Source organism: Amblyomma maculatum, chromosome 4, assembly GCF_055883805.1.
Source record: "Amblyomma maculatum isolate TAMU_Amacu chromosome 4, ASM5588380v1, whole genome shotgun sequence".
In the NCBI taxonomy this organism is placed as follows: domain Eukaryota; kingdom Metazoa; phylum Arthropoda; class Arachnida; order Ixodida; family Ixodidae; genus Amblyomma; species Amblyomma maculatum.
Window position 1 is genome coordinate 133,796,903 of NC_139347.1, and position 25,759 is coordinate 133,822,661.

At 46.3% G+C, this 25,759-nt stretch overlaps 1 protein-coding gene across 5 annotated transcripts; it reads left to right on the plus strand.

Moving 5' to 3' along the window:
• ZnT63C (solute carrier family 30 member 1) lies at positions 1-24,988 on the plus strand. Of its 5 annotated transcripts, none has more exons than XM_084602510.1 (7): positions 1-386; positions 2,217-2,510; positions 4,797-5,019; positions 12,569-12,872; positions 15,418-15,461; positions 20,687-20,967; positions 24,400-24,988. In XM_084602510.1, the coding sequence occupies exons 2-7, from the start codon at positions 2,316-2,318 to the stop codon at positions 24,586-24,588; spliced, it is 1,236 nt and encodes a 411-aa protein (XP_084458636.1). In that variant the 5' UTR covers positions 1-386; positions 2,217-2,315; the 3' UTR covers positions 24,589-24,988. The 5 variants fall into 5 exon arrangements, with proteins under 5 accessions (XP_084458636.1, XP_084458635.1, XP_084458632.1 ...); XM_084602509.1 differs by having other exon boundaries at positions 2,220-2,510; XM_084602506.1 differs by lacking the exon at positions 1-386 and adding an exon at positions 403-595.
• Positions 24,989-25,759: the final 771 nt, after the last annotated feature.

Below are 25,759 nucleotides of genomic sequence, written 5' to 3' on the forward strand. Positions count from 1 at the left end.
AAACAGTGGCTAGCGCCGTGATGGCCCGCAAGGGGCCGTGAATGGAGGTGGATCTCAGCAGCCGATCCGGTCGATGCACGGTGCCGGTGGTGCCGGCTTCAAGGCTGATCGCGACGCCCTTGGCCGCCCGGCGAAGGAGACGTGACTACGGAAAAGGCGGGATTGACTGTCGCTGGCGATTTCGCATCCGGCGTGGACGCAGGCGGCGACGCGTTTCGGGGTGACGCGGGGAAGGGCGTTGGTGCTTGGTGGTGAAACCTCTTCCACTAGTGCGGTGCGCAAAGTGCGCTTGGTGATGTGTGCAAAGCAGTTCCATGGTGGGGTCATGAGCAGGCTACCGATCCGATAGCCAGCGCCCGTGGTCCACATCGTAGCCTCGATCGGAGGTGAGTCAGCGTTTTCGCGCCGTTGACGAGGAAGCTGGCATTTCCGCGCTTCGCGTGGAGCTGGGACGCGCGTGACCGTCGCATGCCGCGAGGCTGCATGCGCCTTGACACGGTTCAGGCGGCGGCGGCGAACCGTGGCCAAAACGTGCGAGCAGCGCTCAGTCGGCGACCAGATGCGCGCCCCACTCGCAGCAGCCTGCGACTCCATGGTGAGCGTCTTCCAGTGAAGCCCAGTGGCCCAGTAGCCAGCCTTGTCTCATTGAGCCGGTAACGCAGCCGCTCGGTGTGATGCGAATCGTGGAGGACCCGTCACTTGATGTGCATACAGAACCACAGCTGTGACTGCCACGAGAGGCCGCTTATCGCGATGTCAGTGCCCTGTAGATCTCGCGTGCCGGATAATCGGTATCCTGAAGCACGCGTTTCGAGGCACGAGTGGTGCGGAAGGCAGCGTTGGTCGTATTTGAAGGCCTCATGAGCACTGTCCATCACATCCTACATCGAGTTTCACTGTGTGCTTCTCGATGTGTTCTTTCCTTTCATGAATGTGTGCATAAGGTACCTACTTGTGCGCAGCAGTTCTCTTAGGTTAGCTGGCGATCAGTGAGTCATTTAGACGGAGCAGTAGGTCGAAGTCCAGAAGTCACCACTTTTAATTTTGCCAAGAGATTTCTCTTGAGACAAGTGCCTGAAGGTATTCCTTTTTCCAGTTCCAACTGCGGCGAGCAGCTACCTCTTATCGTGTGCCTCCCGTGCGTCGTTGTCAGCATAGTGTTTTTTTTTTTCTTTTTCTTTTTTTTTTTTTTTTTTTTTTTTTTGTTGTTGTTGCAGATAGAAATTGACAATCCTAAATAGTCATCGTGTACTGTTGACCGCTTTTTAATAACTAGGCGCCACATTTTTTGGATGGTCGGTGACTACAGTGGCCATCTGTCTGGTTCAGGTGCAAATTTACTCTGTTTGAATAATGCTATTGTGTAAGCTGTCTACAGAATTGGACACACGGTCTCTGACAAAGCAGCAGAGCTTCGACCTGAAGAAAAGACTGAAAGGTTAAAGTGTTGCATGCAGGCTTGTGTGTGACTTACAGAGAGCAATAGTCAGTTACGATTGCAAATTTTAAGCTGTTAGAGGTAAGGACTTCTTTCGTTAAGCAGGCATTTTAGAATGACAGCATTGGTCATTGAATATCTATCATATTTCAGTCACCTGCAATCCATTCATCCATTTGATATTGCAGGGTTGACATGTATATTCACTTGCCGAGAGAACTGTAGGAGCCTGCTGCATTTAGTGCCTTAGAGTGTGCCATGAAAATGAAAAAAAACTGGCTTGTAATCATGGTTTCACATATGGAAAGTATCCTTAATTGCAATACCAGTGCTGCTCATTTTCACAATAAGCTAAAATTAGTGTAAGTTGAAGGTATTGAGAGTTTAATGTCTGCCAGGTTTATGCCTAACCATTATAAAGTCAGTGAGTGCAAAGTCATGCTTCGTAACGCTCTTTGCAACATAGGTTGCATTTTAATACAGCTACAGCGTCATCCAACTTATAGGTGCAAGGCAGCACTAAGAATGACTCTGCAAGAATGAAGATGCCAAATTATAAAGACTCCGCAAAATTGATTCATTTGAGGCGATTACGAATGGCAGGGAACAGCAATAGAATCAGACCTGAAATAGATTGACCAATAATAGAAAAACGCCATTGCATTTGGTGCACATCCATTCAATTGATTGTTGCTACATTTATTGATTAATGATGCTACTGCTTGCCTTCAGGGAAGGACTCCCAATGTGTGCACTCATTCCTGGCATGTCTACACAGCAGGTGCTGCAGCAGCAACAGAAGCCACAGCAGCAGCAGCAGGAGGAGGCGGTGTGCAGGAAGAGTGATGGTGTGGCGGAGGTGAAGGTGGCAGCCGGCATGGGGGGGGGATGCTGCCGCCGCAGGCTGGTGGGGCGCCGAGGGCGGCTGCTGCTTATGTTTGGCCTGACGACGGCCTTCTTCCTGGTCGAAATCATTGTGGGTTACGTCACCAACTCCATGGCCCTGGTGGCCGACTCTTTCCACATGCTGTCGGACGTCATCTCACTTGTCATCGCCTTCCTCTCCATCAAGGTATAACAGACCAGTCCAGAGAAGTGACCGACCGTGTGTGGGTGAAACTGGTGGCTCTTCAAGTGGAGCACTTAATTTTGTGCTAGCCGTTGGGAGTTGGTGGTGCTAGGCTTGTTGCTCTTTCATTGAGGGTTACAGTGTGCTACCAATAACCAGTGGTAACAGCAAAAAAAAAGAAAAGGAAAGGAGGTGAGGTAGTGGGAGGCCCACTTGAACCCATGATGTATCAGAGTGACATGCTCGTCACATTTCTCACTTTCAGGTTAGTGCATAAATTATTCATGCAGCATAAACCATTTACTGTTCATGTAGGGGGGACTGGTCGTATATCCTGCCAGAACATTCCATCTCATTCTGTATTGTTTTTGCTACCACGCAGCATTGGGTGCATGCAGCACTGGTGAGAGCCACTTGTAAGGAGGATGTGCTCATTGCCTGACATTGCATATCTTAGAGCTACCCTCCTGGAAAGATGTAAAAATCAGCCCAACAGAGAGAACTGGGCCTCCTTGCCCGAGGGATCGTCAGCCTCTGGCCACACCTCTTGATTTCTCCTTCCCACGCTCTACTGCCCCTTTCTGTGCCACTTATTTGATGCGCCATCACATTTATTCAATTTTTTGTGGCTCTGTGTCCTAGTGCTGTTTTCCAGAGCCATTTAGAGCAACGCTGAAATTTTATTGATGTGTGATCATTAGACATATCACTGTAAACAAATGTGACTATTGCTATCTGTCTTGCACAGCCATGTGCAGAGAAATAGACAAATGATGAAAGAGGGGGGGGGGGGGAGCAAAGGAAAAGCATAGAATTAAAATAGAAAATAGAATCACTTAGGAACAGCATTTGCCAACTGTATTGATGAGAGATGTATAGTAATTCTCGTGAATATGAATTCCATGATAAGATGAGCAGTTGGAACTATGTGATTGGTTTCCCATGCGTAGAAAAAAACCTGCTCAAGACAAGCTTTTGCCGCAATCTTGAACAGTGGTGGCCTTACAAAGCTTCACTTGCACGGCGTCCATAGCAGCAGCCAAGGCCAACAGCTGTCATTCCGAATGAAGCCATTTGTGAGAGTCAACCGCAGGTCACACTTGCTAATGTGGACATAGGCATTGTCAAACCGTCCCTTGGTTTACAACTGCAACTTGTGACTGTGCCATATCACAGTGCTGTCGCTGTCTGAATGCAAACACATTTGCGGAGAGAGCGAACAAGTTCAAGCACTCCAGCAGAACTTGGGGTCACTCTAGCTGGTCACTCATTGAGGGCAGGGCTTAAACAGAAAAGACCACAGGGTGAAGGATGGCACAACAAAGAATGGTTCGAACAGCTGACTTATTTTGGCTCGAAGGATCATGTATACAGGCTTTCACATCACATGCACACAACCAGGTTGAACTAGCTTTTTTTTTTTTTTTTTTTTTTTCTGTCTTACTTTTTATCTATGCCGAGGAAAAAATTCCAATAGAAAATAGAATCACTTGGGAATAAAGTTTGCCAACTGTTTTGATGAATTAGTACAGTAATTCGACCCTCGTCGAAATCAAATCAACCCTCAGGGAAAAGAAAAAGAAAAACTCCAATAGGAATATGTGAATATGATAAGAATGAAAAAAAGCGACGCTTGCCACTCATTTGTGTGCATGTGGCATGAATGCCCTTAAAGAAAGTAAATGACTGTGCCAGAGTTCCCGGGTTCGAAACGAAGTGGCGTCCGTGTGCTGTGCAATGTCAGTGCACGTTAAAGATCCCCAGGTGGTCGAAATTACTCCGTAGCCCTCCACTACTGCCCCCCCTTTCTCTCTTTCCACTTTCACTCCCATCTTTCTCCCTTTCCTTAGGTGCGGTACAAGTGTCCACTGAGCAAGTGGGACAAATACTGCGCCTTTCCCTTCCTGTGAACTAATTATAAATTATTAGCTGTTTATAGCGTTCTTTTCCGTCATGCTGCCCTTCACTTTGTTTGAGGAGTGAGTTTACACAATGGATAGAACTACTACATGTGTAGGAATGCGTATCTACTTGTAAGGCATTTCCGTGGTGACTGCTATGTTTCTTGTAGCCACTCAAGCCTGGTGGCCCTTTAGTGCACACTGGAAAGACGCATCTGTTATGTGCTTCCTTTCAGGACAGCATTAGGGCACACGCGTGTTGAATAATTTGGAAGTGACAGCCAAATGCCGCTTGCTGCATCCTTGTCCATTTGCTGCCTTACCTCGTCATCTGCATATCCCTGGTGTTGTGTGTCAACACAAAACCGTCATGGTATTTCTCGTGCAGATGTCGCCCAAGAAGTGGTCCAAGAACACTTTTGGCTGGGCGCGAGCGGAAGTTCTGGGGGCCCTGGTGAACGCTGTCTTCCTAGTGGCACTCTGTTTCTCCATCCTGGTAGAGAGCCTCAAGCGTTTCTACAAGCCGGAGAAGATTGATGAGCCTTGGCTCATCTGCTACGTGGGCATTGCCGGCCTCATAGTTAACGTGATTGGCCTTTGCCTCTTTCGCGGTGAGTCTTTATTGCCGTAGGCTGTTGTTCCTGCACACCATACTATCACCTTTTGTGGAGCTTTCGTTTTTTTTTTTTTTTTCTTTTCTTTTCTTCCTGGCAGCTGTGTTTTGGTGAGAACTTCCCTCCTCACATTCTTAGACGATGCACATTACTGTCATTGCTATGTGACCAGTAGTGTTGTACGCCTGTCGCACTGGAAGATTTCATGTCATTCAGTTCATTCATTATCAGTCAGTTTCTTTCAAAACTACACTAACATGTCGCAGATGGCAGTGACGTTAATTAAAGACAAAATTTTTACAGCTAAAGGACATCAGTCTGTGTCTGATGTGTAACATTTTGAGGTGGATGATGTTTTTCTAGTTGTGCAATTACCATATTTACTAGCATATAATCCGCCCCTGCATATTACCTGCACCCCTAACGTAGAACTCCACAAAAAAAAAAAAAAGAAAGTCTTTGCATATAACCTGCATGCTTATCTGGGGAAAAAAAAAGAGCATATAACTTGCACGTTTATCTGGGGGGAAAAAATTAAAGGTACAACTGTATACTCGGTGGTCATATCGTTTTCAGAGCATTTCTTCAAACGACAAGCCACAACATTAATGGCTATCTGATTCTCAATCATCGCCATTCTCACTGCTACCATCTTAGGCTTCATCGTCACTCTCAAGGATGTAGTCGTCCTTCAAACCTTCCAAGCTGTTACTGATGCACATTTTTTGAAGCTCTTGCGCATCAATTCAGCCGGTATTGCTTTCCGTGTGTCCACAATGCAATTGCAGAGCAGTGGGATATAGGGCCTTTGCACGCGTCCCGTCGGTGTGAGCTTGTAAAGGCTATTGGCAATCTACTGGGCATATAGCCGCTTCACGTGTGCCTTGAACGGCTTGTTCAGGCACACCTCGAGTGGCTGTAGCATGGACATCATACCACCAGGTATTACAATGAGGTTGGTGCTGGTCTCAGTAAGGTGAGTCTTCACCACATCAGTGCAGTGGCCTCCAAATCGGATTGCTGGCTGCATACACTTCCCCTATGGTGCTCAGGAGTGGTCCAAGGTAGCTGGCAATGACCAAATGCCACCGTGGCAGAGACAGAGTTGCCCACTAAACGCAATCGACCACTCCGACTAGATGCGTTTTTGTATGCCTTTGTTCTTTGCTTTCCTGGCTTGGTCTAGGTTGGGAAAAATATTATTAAATCCAAAACGAAAACATTCAAAAAGCCTCCCTGCTCGTGTGGCTATTTGTTCAAGCCAAATACAGTAATCCCTCGTTATAACGAAATCAGTGGGACAGCGAAAAAATTCATTATAAGTGGTATTTCGATATAAGCGACCACTTGACAAAGTCTTGACTAGTCGGGCTTTAATTGCACCAAAACTGCAAGCAAGTCAAAATAAACATTTTCAGTGAATCAAAAGCATTTAGCATCCAAGAGACCGCGCTTTTCTGGCATTGCAAATCATTAGAAAAACATCAATTTTGTGCAGATTCTATCACGGGGGACACCAGCGATACGAATCCAACCGGAGTTGACAGGCCGCGCGACGGCTGAGGACTGCCAAAGCATTGCTGCTTGTTGCTGTCGCTCAGTTTTTGGGTTTTTAGATATCCGTTCCGTGCGATGCGGTATGCGCTAGCGGCAATGACAGGCGTTGGCATCGCGTGACACATCGCCAATGGCTGTTACCGCTGTATGCGCAAAAGCGACGCTGTCGCTCGGCGACGCCTGCACTCGCCACTTCGCTGTAAGCGTGCACTTCGAGTAATGCGGCTTAAAATGCATGCATTTGGGTCGGGACCAGAAGATAATTCGAATAAAACGATATTTTGAATAAAGCGATTTCGTTATAACGAGGGATTACTGTACTTCAAAATTTCCACAAAACAAAATTCAAATCGAAGCGAGTGTCGAATAGCGCATTATTTGTTCAACTAGTCAAAAATATCGAATATTTTGTAAGCCTGCTATTTACAACTATACCGCACAAGTTTAGCCATCAAAATCTAAGCCAAGCGAAGTCGCCCATAAATCTGATAAATGCAAACAATTAATAGGGTTCGCACGTCGGAGTGCGTATACTGCGTATAGCGTAGCGATGCACAGAGTGTGGAATAGACACACAAAAGAGGAAGCACTCAATTATAGCTTTTAATACTTCTGAGATAAAAACACGGGAAAAAATAGCTGACTTACAAGGAACATACAAACCAAAACGAATAATGATCATAAGTGGCAGCAGTGGTAAGGATTATGTGAGTGGTGCACAGCAACCCACTACAGTCAAATCCCGATATAACGAATCCCGCGGGACTGCAAAAGATCATTGGTTATTTTGAAATATCGTTGTAATGAAAAATTTGCTATTATAAGCCAGTGGTCAAACCTAGGTACTAAAATGACGTACCTTGGCAGTAGGCACTTGTGTAGACAAGCAAAGCCTCAAGTGAAAATGTTGCACTAACTCCAAAGCTGATTTATTTGAAGAAATCAATTATTTTCTTCTGCCGCGTGCAGCAAACACGAACACGCACTACATTACACCACTACAGCACTTACACCTTCCACTTTCCAGAATACCTCAATAAAAAACATCAAAGTTCTCTATGACCCCATCTTCAATGCTCCCTGAACTTTGAAAATCTTGTCTCGGTCTTTCATAATGATTGCGGCAGTCGATGGGGCAATGATAGCTGTCTGTAGAGGCCGAATTGCTTTTTGCCTGCATCGATTTATTGCAGTGAAAGCAGCTGCATTCATATCTTCTGGGCACTTCACTGGCTATTATCATCGTTAATCTTGCACAAACTTTGCAATAAGATAATCTGCGGCAAAAAAAAAAATAAATAATAACGTCCCACACGCACAAACACACTAACGACTGAGCCGCGTATGTCACACAACACAGGAAGAAAAAAATGCAGGCAGATAGGCATGTTGGCTACTGCGTAATAAACCATAAACCATAAATAAAGTCGGTAATCTTAGTCTGACGCCACGGTGCTCTAGCAGCGACAACAGCAGCTTCAAACTCATTCAGGCCGCTAGCCAGCTTTTCGGCCAGTTGTCCCCTTTTCTCGGCGAACAGCCGCATGACACTCACAGTGCGTGCAGCTTCTACCTTTGTTGGGCTTAGGTCTTCCACACTTTCTGTGTCGTCGTCATCGTCGCTGTCAGTTGGAGCCACTTCCGCCACCACTGAGACAACTATGGCTTCATCCGGCATGTATGGCGAAGTTTTCACTTCGTTGTCGACGTCCCTGAATTAAGAGAAGGTAAGGCCTTCTGAAGAACCTTTCCTCTCAAGTACTTCGATCAGCAGGTTCTCACATGTTTGGTCCGAGATGCCGGTGATATCGCTTGCATCGCCTGCGTCACCTGCCCACACTTCGCGAAAACCTGCATGCTTAAAACAGTTTTGTTTTGCACGGTAGCAGACTTGACCTGTCGCCATGAGTTTTCCAGCAGGTGAATTGCACCCAGCAGGTCAATGGCGTACACCTTGCCGATTCCAGTGCAAGCAGCATCCTGCGCAGTAGGTTCTTCCTGTAGAGCTGCTTGACAGTTCTAATGATGCCCTGGTCCAGGGACTGGGCAATCGCTGTGGTGTTTGGTGGAAAAAACACCAGCTTCAGCGCCTTGAGGCCATCCACCGCAACATGCGCCAATGCGTTGTCAAGGATAACAACAGCATTTCTTCCTTTCACTTCAAAACGGCAGTTAGTGAACCACACATACTCTTCAAAAAGCTTCTCAGTCATCCATGCCTTGGTGTTATTTCTATAAAGGACTCCTGATGGCAATGGGACGCCTTTAAAGCACCTTGGCTTGGCTCACTAGCCAATGACGAGAAGTGGCAACTTCTCGCTTCCAGACATATTGCATGCGAATGCAACTGAAATGCGGTGCTTGGCATGCTTGCCGCCGGTGCACGGTTCTCCCTTGAATGCCAGCGTTCTATTCGGCAGCAGCTTGAAGAAAAGCGCAGACTCATTGATGTTAAATATGTCGACAGGTGCATAGTTTTTCGAAATTTCTCCAAGCTGGCCATTCCTCCAATCTTTTGCGCCTTCAGTGTCAGCTGCGGTGCCTTCTCCAGCTACGGTCTTGGTGCTTATTTCATGCCTTTGCTTTTAATCTGGCTAGCCAGCCATTGTTACACACGAAGTTGTCATGGTTGAGCTGCGAGGTGAAAACCAGGGCTTTCTTAACGAGGAGAGGTCCGCTAACTGGTAGGTTTTTCGACCGATCTGTTATCAGCCATCGCACCAGCGCCTCCTCCACATCCAGAAATGTTGATCCTCATACTCTGCATCTCTTCGCAGTTGCGGCAGCACTGCCGAGTATTTTCTCTGGCATTCCTGAAGCTTGGCAATCGCTGTGAGCATCGCTTCCAGTAGCGTGTACGCTGGTGGCAGTCCTTTTTGCGTGCACGAAACCGATTAGCGGCTGGGTGAACTGAAGGACATCCCCAGCCTTGATGATCGTTGAAATCGTAGAGTGCGAAGTCCATATTTTTTCACGAGGCTTTCAACCTTGAAGCCCTGCCAGAAATTCCGATAAATCTGCCGTTTCATCTCGTGAGCTATCGCACCGTCCGTCAATGTGGTCGCCGCCATCTTCCACGGATGCAGAATCGGTGATGGCGATGACAATACCGCCGCAGCAGCACCCTTTTGGCGGCTGCGATTGCGATGTTGATAGTGCTCATTTTCTTCTGTTTTCCGCCTCATATGTCGACTTTTCACATTATTGTCTTCTTAATATCTTATCTTTTATATAATATTCAGTCAAATTTTCGTGGTAAACACCTATCGGGCGGCAATAAAGCTATCGTATCCATGTATCGCCGATAATCGATCGTTATATTTGATTTATTTTTACATGGGAGCAATAGAAAAAATGATAAATCTCAAGAATTTGATCATTATAAGCGATATATCGCTATTCTAGTGGAAATTAAGACGAAGAAATGGGCATGGGCAGGACATGTAGTGCGAAGAGAGGATAACCGATGATCGCTTAGGGTAACAAACTGGATTCCAAGGGAAGGAAAGCGTAGCAGGGGGCGGCAGAAAGTTAGGTGGGCGGATGAGGTTAAGAAGTTCGCAGGGGTCAAGTGGATGCAGCTAGCACAGAACCGGGTTAAGTGGAGAAATATGGGAGAGGCCTTCGCCCTGCAGTGGGTATAGTCAGGCTGATGATGATGATGATCGCTATATCTGGTATCGTAAGTCGACTGCACTGTAATGAACACAATTAGCTTGACCACCGGGTTCATTATCAGCAGGATCAACTGTAAAGTGTCCACTATACCAATGATAGCCTACAGAAAACTCTTGCATGTGCCTTTCAGTGTGCAAATGAAGAACTTTATAGTTTCTTTTAGTTCCAGGTGCTTATTTTATTGAGAGTCTGCTCATTGCTCTAAAAGAAGCTAGTACAGTGCTAAAAAAGGAATTATGGGAGATACTTGGGCTCTGTGTATAACGCGGTAGCGTAGGCTACCAACCCACATATATATAATTTTCAAGCGATATGAACATGCCAGCATGGCTTAAAGATAACGCAAATGCAAGGGTCCTAGCAGGCTGATTCTGATATCACCTTCCCTCCTGAAAGGAGAGGCCCAAGTTGGCAGCTCCTGCCAAACGTAATATGGTGCAGCCAGCGCCATGCTCCGGATTTTTCGCCCACAATGCTGGCACCGAACGGCGCCACCAAATTTTCGGTGAATGAGGCCTTCAATGCTGTTGCATTAAAATTTTTGGCAGATTTCCGATGCTTTCCGAGGCATGGAAGGTAGTGACCGAGGAGACACTGCGGAATCGCTTCCGCCACATGGGTTTCGCGATCAGAGATGAAGTGCCGTCTTCATCTGATGACAGCGTCAGTGAATCCCATCAGCCGTCTTCATGTGCTGACCTCATCGAGCACTTGTGGGCTGCAGGAGCCATTCCCATGGAGGTGACACTGGAGCAGTTTGCTAACGCTGACAGCAAGTTATGCGCTGAACTCACTAACGACGAAATTGTTCGCCGTGTGCTGGAAAGTGATGACTCGGGCTCCGACAGTGAGGATACAGAAGCTGTGCTACCAACTAGCAGTGAACTAACCCGAGCTCTGATGGTGCTTTCGGCTGTGTGCAGCAAGAATGTCACCCTTGTCGACATGCAAGCCGACTTACTTGTCCCCGCAGAGGCATATTGACCACATTTTCAAGCCGCTCGCTAAGTAAAGGGACTTTTTTTTTTGCGGGAATTCGTTCTTTTCGGACTGCCTAATTTTCCTGACGCTATCTCGGCCCCTTGAGGGTCCGAAAAATCGGTCGGTGATTGTAGGTACGTAACACTGCTTATCCCTGCTATACCTTTCCATCGCTTGCAGTCATGCAGCCCGTTGTCCTGGAGTTTCTACCATACGTTTGTTCCTCTTCGCTTTGGCATCCGTTTCACGACGACACTTACTGTCTTGAGCAGTTTCCTGAGCATGCTCTGCACATTTCCTCGTTCTTTGTGCTTAATTCTTGCACCGTTTAGCTGCAATATATCAGTATCAGTAGACTCACAATTCCGCTGCCTTCGTTACCATTATACTTCAGCACGGCGAACCTGCACCGTAGTGCCAGACGGCCCGGCTTTATCCATTGCGGTGCGAAGCAACCGCGCGGCGCAGTTGCATCCTCAGCTTTCCTTACACCATCTTTAGAAACGAATGAAAACAGGCACAATGTACCCCTTAACAATGCACTGCTCTGCGGCCGAAAGGTCTAGGGTGAGTCCTAGGGGGAGAGAAATAAAGAAGAGAGAGGGAAACGCTTCTGCTCTTCCTGAAGGCTGAGGAGTGACTGATGCGAGAGGAGAGATGTCACTCCGGAGTAACACGCCTGTGCAATGCTGCACTGTGATGGCTGCCAGCAGACATGCCCCTCTCTTACTGTCTTACTTTCTCACTGGGTGCATGTAGCCGTTCTCGTGTGATGCGGGCGTCGCTACTTTCCCTTTCTCCTCGTCAAGTCCACGGAGACACTGATGGACACAGAGATAGAGAGCGCGGCTTCTGCTGCAGCTGTGCAACCGCTCCTCCTCCTCAACACTGAGCCACGCGCGTCGCCACTTTCTCTTTCTCCACTTCAAGTTCACAAAAAGAGAAAGAGTGAGCGGCTTCAGACAGACACCGGCGAAATCCGGGATTGCGGTTAGTAATGCTGCGCACTAGAAAAGGCAATGATTGTCTGCTTTTGAGCAAAAAGTGTGCTGCAATGTAGCAGCCATGCACCACTGCACGCTGACTGTTAGTCCGCGTCATTTGCATTTCTTGCATACCACACAATCAAGGCTTGCCACATCAGACACGGAGATGTGGAGACCGTCCCAATGCACTCAGCGGTTGGACCCTACAGCTTGTTCCCAGTGTATTGGGCGTCCAGTGTACTCCTCGCTGTGACTTGGCACTCTGTGACAGGGCTGTGGTAGTGAGGCCACAGCGGCGGAATGGTTTTACAATTGGCCCCGTTGCATCTTCTCATGTGTGACAGAACACGGCCACAGCCACAGCCGTGGCCACCACCACAGTCTGCCCACGGTGGAGGAGGTGGTGCTGCAAGGCCTCGAGGAGGACATCAACGACAACCGCTTCCGCGTGGGCGATGGGGGCCCCCCAGTGGGAGGGGCCGAGGGAGACCGGAGCACGCCTGCAGCCACAGGCGGCCAGCTCAACATCCGCGGTGTCTACCTACACATCCTGGCTGATGCATTGGGCTCGGTGGTGGTCATCGTCAGCTCGCTGGTCATCTGGCTCACCACGTGGGAGCAGCGGTACTACGTAGACCCAGCACTCAGGTAAGGGGTATGGTGCACACTCTCTCTTCCCCCATCCCACTGGGCTCTTTAGTCATGTCACTTGCTCCTTTAACGGGGGGACATGGGTCTTAAAATTGGTTTTATTTCTTACCCAAATTTTATGAAACCTTGCGGAATTGTTCAGCTTTTTCTACTGAGGGCAATTAGTTTTAAACGTATTAGAGAATTATTGCTACTGTCTGCTCAAAAAAATGCTCATCAGAAATTAATTTTTAATCTAGAGATAGATACTATAAAGTGTAAGGAATGCAATGTTGGAAGCAGTTTTAAAATTGAGCTAATAATAGAGATTTAGTAGCCCACTGAACTTTGCACTCACAGGCATGGCAACTGTGTAACGATTTCAAGATAATATATAAAAGTTTTACAAGTGAAAATAAAAAATGTGCTTCCAACATTGCATTCCTTACACTTTACAATGTCTACCTAGATATTGAAAATTAATTTCTAATGAGCATTTTTCCCCTATTGTTTGAGCAGACATTAGCATTCATTCTCTAATACCTTTAGAACTAATTGCCATAGAAGAGAAATCGTTGCATATTTGAAATCAGTAGAAAAGACTGAACAGTTTTGTGAGGTTTCATCAAATTTGGGCAGTAAATAACAAAACTAGTTTTAAGACTCGTGTCCCCCCTTAAGCTTCTCACTGCAGTTAAACCGGTCTAGAAGAGAGACAGCTGTAATGGACAGCGAAAGACGTTTTTCAAACCCTAGCTTGGCCACTCACCATTCCCCCCCCCCTCCCTTTAGGCAGACCTGTTTCATAGCAGAAATCGGATATAAATGTCTTTTGGTAATTGAGTACCAGTTATTTCATTCATTGATTCCTTAAGGGCCCGAAGGCGTTACATAAAGGGGGACGTAATGTTTTGGAACTAGCGAAAAAAAAATGGATACTATAAAGCACACAGAGAAAAGTGGTCAATTCGGTATGCAGTCTTGCTTATGGTGGACACGTTGACTTGAATGGTTTCTCTCCTACTCAATGGATGTGAATGCCATCGCTTACTAGCCGCGTTCGCTTCTGTGCTCGTAGGAGACCTTAAGACAGGATCAGTCATGTGCTGTTATAGCTGAAAATAATGCAGGATGGCCTGACTAATAACAAACCATGGGTGAGGGTCTTCTTAAGTGCTGCATAAAGGGCCTGGCCTGGGCCCATCAAAGGAATCCTACGTAAATGCCTTGAAAAAGTGGTTGCTTAGGTAGCATACAAAAATATGTTAGATGATGAGATAAAATCTTGCAAAGACTTTTCTGAACATAGAAGAGCGCAGTTAAATGAAAGAGCTTGATAGGTGCTAAAAGGTGGTTTAAATTTTTGGCAGGACATTTTCTATAAAGCCCTTGTGTGCAGTGTATGTTGGAATTGCCAAGGATTGCATGCATTTATAAACATGGCTCTTTATTAAGCATTTTAACCACATGCATGAAAGAAAAAGACCAGTATGTTGCTTGTCAATGGAAGACAATAAAAATAATAAACGACTTTCAAGCCAACATTCCACGGAGAACTAAATTCCACCTTCAGTGGTCCCTCTGTCCCCCCCCCCCAGCAATTGACATTCAGCAGCTCGCATTAAAGGGGGCGTAGTCTTCTGCCGCTCTTTATTGATAAGTTTCTTTATGCTTTTGGTGTCACGTTCAAACCAGTTAAAGATGTAATTGACATACAGCCAAATGCACATAATTGGTGGTAATTTTGCACCTTCTGGCAGCTCAACAGTTTTGCAGACTACTAATATTGTTGTACACGGCCACGTTAGCTGCAGAGTCAGTTACATGCTTTTGCAGGTGTAACATTTGTGGAGGCGTCTACAAGGAAATGAAGTCCTTGAAATGCTTACCTTGGAGTACTTGCTAGTATTGATGCCCATAACATGGCACACATAGAAAACAGTGACTGCATTCCAGAGCCCATCATTGTTCAGCAGCCCATATACAACTTGAATGAAAAAATCGCTTTATAAAAGAAAAACCTAAATTTAGACTAACATACCAAGACTTCAGTGACTCGTTTTTCATGGCTACCTATGTTGGGTCAATAGTATTGCTGATCTGCTGGTCAAAGGGTTAAGGTTTGTGAGGCATTGAATGTGACAGCGCTCCAGAAAGTGGGGTTCATTTCACTTTGTCTGCCGTTAATAGGAGTTGTAGGAACTGGCACAGTACGACATTGGTCGCTTTCTAAAAACAGTCATTGAGTGCCTACGTGCGGTGATCAGTGAGTGTGGTGCTCTAATTTTTTACTAATGCCATGGCAGTGCTGACCAGATGGTCTAAGCATCACACAAAGAACTGCTGTAATGGAACAGAAAAGATCGCAAGCGAATGCATGAAGTGCTTGCGAGTTGCAGCATAGTCTGCTCGGCCGTCCTGCTGACACAAAACAGCCACCATTGATGGTTTGTCAGCACTGCCACCCTCATGTTGCTGAAAAATTGGAGAGGCCGTGCTTGACTTGGCAGTGGCAGTGTGCTCATCCTTGTGTTCTTCTCCCCTCTCCCACCGGTTCATGCAGTCTGATCATGGTGTGCCTCATCATGAAGTCAACATCACCATTGCGTAAGTGGCAACTTTATTTACATACTCAGGCGGAAGTACGTCTCATGTGCAGACTGAACAGTAATTCCAAAGCTTTTAGCAAAAATGATTCCTTGGTGCCCCTGTCTGCCATTGCTTTGTGGCCAAACCCAGACGGTGGGCGATGCTGCTGCGGGAGTACAGTTCATTAGGGCTTAGTGTCAAAGCCTCCTTAGAAAATGGGGTGCATTGCTCGACGTGGCTACTGCAACTAGGCTGCAGTCATGGCTGGTTGTTGCCGGCATGGCTGACTGGCTTCGTGGAGAAGTTCTTTGCATACCCAGCACCTCAATTCTAGTGCTAACGGTGCAAGAGGCGAACTGTTAGTTGTCCATTAGGGTGAGCGGATGCCCACAAAGCGAGCAAAACACTGCAGTGGTGCCAGAAACAAATGCACTGAGCAGTTTAATAGGCTGAGGATAGCCATTGCTCGGAAGTTGATGGTAAGCTTTTTGAGACAAAGCTCCCGAAGCCCCAGCAACGATATTGAACATTGTAGATGCTCCCGCACGTGGTTGTGACGAATGTTGCAGCGCAATTTAGCTGCTTCACACTTGGCAGAGCAATGTGCCAGCAGCATTGAATCAAAGAGTATCAAATATCTAACGGGACAAAATTGTGTGTGCGTATTAGTGTTCTGCCGTCTGAATAAAATAGCATCGAATAATAGTACAAAACTGTGTGTCTGTGGGGGGGGGGGGGGGGGAGTCATCTGTGGTCATCTGGTAGAGCTGGCTGTGGTAGTTCTTTGCACGGGAGCAGGTGGTAGGCGACAGGTGACTTGGCCGGGCACTGATTGTCCAGCGGGTAGTATGACATCACGAAGCCACATGACATGGCCAAGTTGGCAGGATCTGCCAACTTTGGCAGCGCCCACCCGGCATTCCAGGCTGGGCAGTTCCATTTTCTTATTTTTTCCACCCATTCTTGCATCTCCCTCCAAAGAGATGGGATGAGAAGGGAATCAAACCCAGGAACCTTGTATCCCAAGTCGGACACACTAGGTCAAGGTGAGCTCTGGCCCCTGGGAGACTGTGACAACAGCACGAAACTGAGGGATGCTCCATAAAAATGCAAAAGTAAATTCTCATCAACAAGAGCAGGGAGGCTAGGTTCATTTATGGGAGTGGGTCCATTCATTGAGTGCATATGGCATCTATCAAAGATCGGGTCTAACATCGATAATCAGCCATGATCATTGTCATTGCTGCAGCTACTACCACCTCCCACTAAGACCTTTTGGCTGCCTCTTGGAGCAAAGTTTGATACTACATGAATTATTAACATATTTCGCCCAGTTGTACTATCTAAAGCCACATGAAATATGATTGCATCAGCTGTAGGAAAATTTGTTGCTTCTCTGGGTGTCTGTTGGGAACGAAGGAAAAAAAAATGTTATGCCAAACAATTGTGAAGCGGGGTCCTATCGACGAGATTTCACTGTAGTCTCATGTCTGACATATCACGCAACCACAGAAGCAATTTTAGCCAGCTGGACAGAATGCCCAGTCCCTACTTACTGTGTTGTAGCAGTTGGTCCGGCAGTGCTTAACAGTCAGCTTGCCATGGATTCTCTTCGGTAGAGTGAAAGTGCGGTGTTAGAGAGGTCGTAGGATATAAGCCTAAGATTTGTAAAATGCACTGGGAATGCAGTCGAATTGAAGGCTGCGAAATAAGGCTGTATATGTATGCACAAAAACAGGCTTGTGAGATGTCTATGAAATGAAAAAATGAATACAACTGCAGACTTCTTTGCCACTGATTTATGCTGTAAGCCAATAAGCTTAGCTCGACTAATTTTCTGTGCTTACAGCACAGCGGTTGGGGAACTACGTCAACAGCCATAACAAAAAAAGAGGCTTTACAAAAGTTAGCGCCATCTAGTAAAAGAGACAGAAACTGTGCGTGGCGGCCATGTTTTGTTCAGTCCGCCCGCGCCTCCCATCAAGTACGCTGTCAACATGCGCCTTCGTGGAACCCGTGCTTGCACTGCAAGGTGCATTGGAATGATCACAAGCAATTGTTTCATTTTTTAACATCACAGTAGTCGCTGCTTGCACAAAGCTCTATTCGGATTGATGCCAGCATGTTGCTGCGTACCCTTCTGCGGCAAGCGCACTGTCGTAGACGCGCACGGAAACAAGGTATACGCGTATATGCGACCGCTCGTTTGCAATCCTAATTGGCTTTACAAGTGTCACTTGCATCATGTAAAGCATTACTTCACGTCCCTCTGATTGGGAGCTAGCTCAGAGAACGTGCTATCACCTAAAACAGCAAGGTTGTTTTGCGTGCTATGGAGCCTTGTTAACTTGAAGGATAAGCTTATTCGATGGAAGACACGGGAGAAGGAGCAATGCATGTATAACGAACGCTATAGTTCAAATACGTTCTTTGAAACCTTTTGTACATAGGTTGCATTTACCATTGTATATTTGATTTAAGACAAGGGCATGATTACCGAAACTACTTTTCGCAGTTGTACGAAATGGTAGTGGTTGGCGCAGAGAGCAGTACGACTGTCTAGTGCGCCCGAGGTGCGTGTTTCATGCTGCAAAAGCCGCTGCCAAACCCGTGGCGTCTAGTAAAGCAGAAAAAGATGACATCCCACTAGTGTGTTGTAATATGCTCACGTCCAGCCCGTTTCGAAAGATGTTATCACATGATAATGCACGTGAAGGCCGGTCAGCGTCCAGAGCGCGCAGCTCAGGTTTGCATTCTGTGCCTTCATACCTGTCAGCGCGGCCGATAAAATAATGAAGCGTGCGCTTCACTTTTGTGTGTTTTGTCGAGTCACCCGATGGTTCGCTAATTGACAGCCACCTGAAATTCAGTTGATTTTGTAAATATGCCGATTTCTTGTTTATTGCCTCTGTCAGATAGTAGACATTTGAAGCCCTAATCTTATATGAAAGCGCTGTCATGGGGAGCTTCGAGGAACTCGGCTGAAACGAAAATAAATTTGAAAAGTCAACTCACATTACTGCGAAGTGTCTGTGCTTGGTGCAACTGGCTGTGTTCATAGTCAGATTTATATTGTATAATACTGTTATAAAAAATTAGGGGGACACTTAAACTCCGCCGTTAAGGGTATGACGCGATAGCGTCATTTTCACATACACACACAATGTTTTCTTTCTTCACTTTTTAAATTTTTAGCTTTTATTTATTTTATATTTCTATCATTTGATTCTTTATTTTATTTAATGTTTTATATTTTTATACACCAATACTCAGGGTCAACAACAATCGCCTTTCCGCTCTGAGTAATTTGACACCTCTGAACGCATTCAATTATTTCAATTAATCAAGTACACATTCTAAATTTTCTTCATTCGGATCACCAAGCACTGGTTTTTCATTCTAGCATTTTGACACCTTTAAACCCTCAATTTCCTTTTTTGGTTTTTGCTTTATTTCATCAAATGATCAATTAATTACAAATATTTTATCAACTCATCATCGACTATTGCACACCAATCAATCTTCACTCACTGGAAGCTGAAATTACCATGACACATTTTTGTTTTACACAGCCCCCGATTATTTCTGAGACCCTTGCCAACTACTAAGTCGACGGCATAGGCAGGAAGGTGCTAAGCGCCATTCCAACTTACGTCCAATTACGCACGATTCTTTCATCTCAAAATAAATTGCATCCTCACTCATTTCACCAATACCAGTGAGATGAGCGATGGTAATGCGCGAACCAGGCAAACAAACTCGCGATCATCTCTCATAGTCGTTCGTTCAAATAAATAGCAAAGGCACACAGACAAAAAAAAAATTCTGCACATTACAAAACTCTGGATACTGTACCTGGATAGGGATGACGCTGCACGGATCGACGAGGGGCCCATGCATGACTCGTAGAGCACTTTGTAACTGCGCTCGGCAGCGCGGCCGGTGGGCCCCGCTACGCCTCAGCTGTCAAAATACGCTTCTTGGCGTTGCTAACAGATACCACCAGGGACAGAAGAGAGGTCCAAGCACAGCACACTAGGTTACAACGTGAAAAGCGCGGACAGAACGGCGGGCGCTTACGGACGGGCACGAAGCGAACCAAACCGAACGGATGGAGCGAACAAAATATGGCTGCCAGCGCGGGATCAGCGCGCCGCTCATGGTTGCCAGACTTACTTTTGTAAACCCTCTATTGCGTCACCCCAACGCCATTGAGTATGGCAGTGGCCATGCTCTAAATATTTCCGCTGGGCGCCCAGTGCACTTGGGAGAAGCAAGCTTAAGGTCTGGCCATTGATGTAGCAGTACATAATGAGCGAATTAGAGTCGAACAAGAACAGAGAAGGCCGCACTTGCTTGTGTCTGAGGGTAGCACAGCAGCAGATGTTCACAGATGTACACTGACCAAAATGTGTATAATGGGATTATGGTGGCAGTGAAAAGATCTTACCTCATACGATATAGATCAAGCTCTACGAAATCCAAGAAACGAAGGTTCATAATTTTAACGCCACTCTGAAAATCGCATGAAAACGACTGACATCATCTTGCGGAGAAACACTGCAATTATCACTGTAGTAACCTGCGTGACCACATCTTGGAAAAAATGTCACTGGTTTTTGTAAGTGCACAGTGTTTCCTATTCCTTGAAGAGTGCTCACGTTGTTTTATTATATTTTGCACTCTTTCCACTGGGCTCTCGGCAAAAACAGCCTCCTTTCGCATCACCAAGATGTGCTTTTAGCATTTGTCACTAGATGGCTCCACGGTGTTTTGATTTTTTTTTTTTTTGATGAAGGGGTGTCCATGACTCACTGAAACTTCTGTCAACGATGCGTGCGTTCTGTGCCGTGACATCCTTCGGTGTAGGAACTAAACTTGACACTACTGTGTACTAAAAAATGTCTAATTGCTGTCTGGTGGGGGAAATTACATTTCGGTACCTCACTTTTGCCGATGCGGAATCATCATTGTGGTCGTTATTTACGCAAGTTTACAGCATTTGACTACATAAAAGCGGATGCATGCACAGATAAAGAAATTCTCGTATAGTTTTTCCACACCATTTCTGGCGAAATCGACCACTCAATACAAGAAGCCTTGCATTGCACCGAAAAAAAAATTAGATGCTTGGAGGGCAGTGTTCTGTCCCTTTAAACGGAATGCTTTCTCTCTGGAACGAGACCAGGGATGATATGAAACAGTAAGTGATGTGCAGCTGTGGCCCTTGTGCTGTTGTGCAGTGGTGGACTCTGCGCTGATCCTGCTCCAGACAGTGCCCACGCACATTCAGATCGACTCACTGCAGCGCAAGCTGCTGCAGGAGGTGGAAGGGGTGCTGGCAGTGCACGAGTTCCACGTTTGGCAGCTGGCGGGTGAACGTATCATTGCCTCGGCGCACATCCGCTGCAAGAACCTGCAGGACTACATGCAGATTGCGGAGCGTGTCAAGGAGTTCTTCCACAACGAGGGCATCCACTCCACCACCATCCAGCCAGAGTTTGTCCAGCTCGAGGGACAGCAGGTGAGGAGGAGGCAGGCATTTCATGTGGTGCGCTGGCTGAAGGTTTCTGTAGGTTTCAGCTAAATAGATTCTCTTTTTAGGCATACAACTTTAAATATAAAGTTGTGGGTTGTAACACACAATATAATTTTCCAAAAAACCAGATTTTAGAAAAAAATTGAACAAAACTTGACGAAATGCATTTGTATATGAAACAACAAAAATTCCTTGTGAAAAAATAAAAGGGTAGTATTGAATAGCGTTATTGATGCATAATAGGCAATCAGCGAGGGCCGCTGCAGAGCGCCATGCCGAAACAGTTGCCCGGTTTCCTTCTTGGGCAGAACGCCATTCCCTGTTTTGCCGGAGGCAAGATATCATGCTGAAATGATGTTGCCACCCTGGGAATGAGATAAATGACACCTACAACACAAAGCATCTAGAGCAGTCCTAAAGGCATGCAAAACATTTCAACAAAGTGTTGCCGCCGGTGTTCCGGGCTGGTTTCCATCGTCATAGGGGTCGGAACTGAATTCTGACGATGAGGCAGGATCTTCAGAGTCACTGCTATTTCACTATAGTCGCTGCTGCTTGAGTCATCAATAAAATCGGTCAGACACAGTGTGGAATCGTGAGATTTGCAACGTTTCGAAGCATGCGTTATCGATGCGGATGCCGCGTCGTTGATGTAGATGCTGCCATTCTTGTATGCGACTCCGACGCTGCCACATGTTCGGAGTGCATTCAAAAATAGCCACCTCGCGGGAAAAAATGTAAGCAGCAATAAAATCTAAGCTTCAGTTACCGGACTACAAGCTAGATGGCGTAGCGTGTCTGTGAGCGACGCGAAAAGGTTCAAAATTTTCTCGCGAAGTCATCGTTAGCAGGCCGGAGTGCGGCCGCTGGTGTTCCAGGCTGGTTTCTGTCATCAGTTAGGTCGGAACTGAATTCTAACAATAATTGGCAGCATCTTCAGAGTCACTTCTGTTTGGGTCATCGTTAAAATTGATCTTAGATAGTGCATAGTCGTCAAATTTGCGACATTTCGAAGCAAGCATTGTCGACGCGGATGCCACCATTCTCGCATGCAACTGAAACGCTACCGCGTGTTTGGAGCGCGCTAAAAAATGGCCACCTCGCGGGAACCAATGTAAACGGCATCAAAATCTAAACTTTAGTTGTTCGACTACACACTAGATATTATAGCGTGTCCGTGAGCAACGCGGAACGGCTCAAAATCGGCGTGCAAAGTCATCGTTAGCAGGCTTATGATATTCAATGGGCGCGGTAGGGAAAGAGTTAATGCCTCGTCTGCACCTTTCCTTGCGGTTCCTCGTCGCTTACACGTAGTTTCTACCCACTTTATTGCCGGTCCCCTACACAATGCCTCTAATATTTCGCATGTTATTATCGTGCAGTCCTAAGCTACCCGTTATTCATCTACAGTGAAATCTCGTTACAACGAACACAACATTAACGAATTTTTCAAATTAACGAACTTATTAAGAATCCCTGGCAGATTTTCTGTTTTCAATGTAAAACTATTTCAGAATTACGAATTTCGAAATAGCATATATTTCAGAATAACGAACATATTTTATTTCTTCTTCTATAATCCAGGAACATCAGTATTACGAATTCAGCTAAAATTAACAGCGCCACACTTTGAAACTCTCACATGAAACAGAAACCGCCATTTCTGTATGTATGGCATGGTAGAAAGAGTAAATGGTAGCGTAATTCCCATAAAAGCCTTAGTGTCGACTCTGAACAAGGCTTCAGTTTCTTGGTGCCCCCTGCCAACTGTGCGGCAAAGCAAACACGTGGCGTCACAGTAACATACTATTGGCGGGAAATTCAACTTTTTTTTTTTTTTTTTTGACAAAAAACAAGCCCAACGACGACGAAGGCAGAACGATGCTCGGCTAAGGTGCAAAATAGACTCCATAACTGTTCAGCCAACATTACTTGACATGGATTTCTACTGTCAAGTTTTACGTTAACTGAAATGTTACGGCATTTTCAACGACCTTATCATAGCATCATTCTGGCTCCCTCGCCGTTAGCTTAGTCTTTCGTCGCGCATCTGGTGATTATTTCTTCGGGCATGTTCTTGAAATAAAGGGCCTTCAAGTGAATTCGGCAAGCACATGGATAAGAATCGCATGGCTTGAGGTATTTCACTGAGGGCATAAATGAGTGAAGCTGTGCTGCATCGAAAGCCAGGCTTTATTAATTCACAATTACTTACATAGACGCGTCACGACAATGCAAATCTTGAACAGTAGGAAAGCGACCGCTGTTCATTGGTCTGTCATGGTCGTCATGAAATCCTCGTGATAATAAAATGACCTGAGCATAGGTCTCCAAGCTTTAACTGCATTACTAAGCAAGTCTGTCAGTGCCTTTGTGGTAGAAAATGTTGCCCTGAGTAAAGTGCAGTTCCTTTTCCAAGTTCAGTATTACCAGAGTAAAATAGTAAAATTTGTGCGCTGCATTTCAAAAGCCGTTTCTGGCAACTTTAAATCACAGCCATTATGACGAACTGCGTGTGCTGTGGTTTAGCTTGTAGAGATGAATCAGACACACTTGTTGTTGGGTCTCCGCAAATATGTTTGACAAGACCTGCTGAGCAAGGCGGGAACAGGACAGCGAACTGCCGGCGTTCAGTCCTGTAGCCACAGAAAACTAACTGCGCATGCTTGGCAGGCGTGATGAGTCTGTCTTGCTACAGATAAGACTACATCCTGATCACGTCTGCCAAGCACGCGCAGTTTGTTTTCTATGGCTGCAGGACTGAATGCCGGCGGTTCACTGTCCCGTTCTCGCCTGGCTCAGCGGGTCATGTCAAATATATTTGTGGAGACCCGACGAGTGTGTCTGTCATTCATCTCCACAAATTTAGTGACCCGGATGTGATAAGGCTATCATCTTCTTCTGCAGCTGGACCATGATGGCATGCTACAAGCTTATCGCTGATATTAACCTGTGGGTAATACGTCGAAGTACATATGTGATGAATTCCCAGAGCTTTACAGTAATCTGTAAACATGTCGCTGGACAAGTAGGTTGCATTGTCGGTTGTCAACTGGGTTAAAAAACCAAATCTGTAGTATAGCATACTGATGTCTCCTCTTAGCAATGGGGATTGAAAGTGACCAGTTCGAGAGTCCCAAACTTGGAAAAATAATGTCCCTCCGTCAGTTAGGGAACCAATGTGTTTGCGACAACAGCCTTACACCAAGGTGTTCATCCTCCACAAGGTGAAGAAATACTCGTTGCATTGTGCTCCTTGAGCAAAGTTTGGGGTCCTGAAAAAATTGTGGCTTGCAGAATATTGTCACGCTATTGTTGCACTGCATTGTCATTGCAGTGCATTGCATTGTCAGAATATTGTTGCACTGCATTCTTAAAGAGTGTTCATCACACAGAGCTTGGGCTGGAGCAGAGCAGGCGTCTTTCTCGCAGAGTGACGACAAGGACTGCGTTCTCGACTGCCCCAGCCGCACCAACTGCGTGGCTCAGACCTGCTGTGGCCCCCAAGGCAAAGAGGGTGGTGGGCCTCCGCCCGACGTGCCCCCTGCAGAGGGAACCACAACGCTGCGTCAACGCCCCATGGCTGAACTGAGCACCCCAGCCTGAGAGGGGGACATTGATGCGTCCTCCAGTGGGCTTCCATTACTACTGTTGGCACAGGGCCCTCACGTGGAGTAGGCTGCAGAGGTCACAAGGCTGCACACCTGCCTCAGTTGTGGCCTTCCTAGTGTGCTTGAAAGACCATGCCATGTGTTGCTGTGATGCGTTGCACTATTGTTGCTGGGCTCCAGTGTTCGTCATACTCCCCCTTCGGGCCCCCCTCGTGTGCCACATGACTGCAAGTGGTGCTGCTGGCTCAGGCCAACTGTGATGACCGCGCCCAGCTTTGGCCGAAAGCTGCGGTGATTGGCCGGCCGTGAAAGCACTGAGACGTCGTGACACCTTTGTGCGGAACAGCGAAAGCAATTGAACGAAGTTTACGGAAAGTAAAACTTACACGCCTTTAGATTGTCTTTTATTTGGATTGGTTGGCACACTGTTGGATTTGCTGTGGAAACAGTGAAAGTTTTCCGTCATGTATAAGTCAACCCCTTGCCCCTCGCTAACAGCCCACACTAGCTAAAAAATGGTTGACTTCAAAATATTGGTTGACACAGCTAAACATATCAACATGTGTCAACCATTTAATGGAGATCAGAGGCAATGAATCGGCAACCCATCTTGTCTCCCTTACTTATATACGGCTCTCTTCGTTAGTGGAAAACTGAACTGCCAACAGTCCTTTAGTTTCAGATCCTTGCACAACACACACACTGGAGGTTACGGAAGTACGCCCTCATGCTGTCTATTGCTGGTCAGGAAAAATGACTGCCGGCATGATTTAGCCAGGTAAACTGTGCACTTATTAGAATTCTTATAGCAGGACCAATTTGCACAGGCAATACTAACAATTTTTTTTTACGTATACAGTTCCATACATCCTGCTAAGGAACTGGCCCCAGCACAAGGTGCATACATGTTGACTTTGTCTGGAGTCTTCTCTTGACGTTCAGATGGCCATTTTTGAAAAGAAAATTGTCAGCTATGCACTGCAATACACGGTCAATAGATTTTTAGTAGGGAGTTGTTACGGGAGGAGTGCTCAGCCCTTTTCTACAGCATCCCTCATTGCCTGAGTTGCTTTGGGACCTTAAACTGTAGTCATCGAAATCTCCAAAGGTTGGCCAGAGCCTTGGGCAGCTCATCACTGCATCTTTTTGAGGCACAGTACGGCATG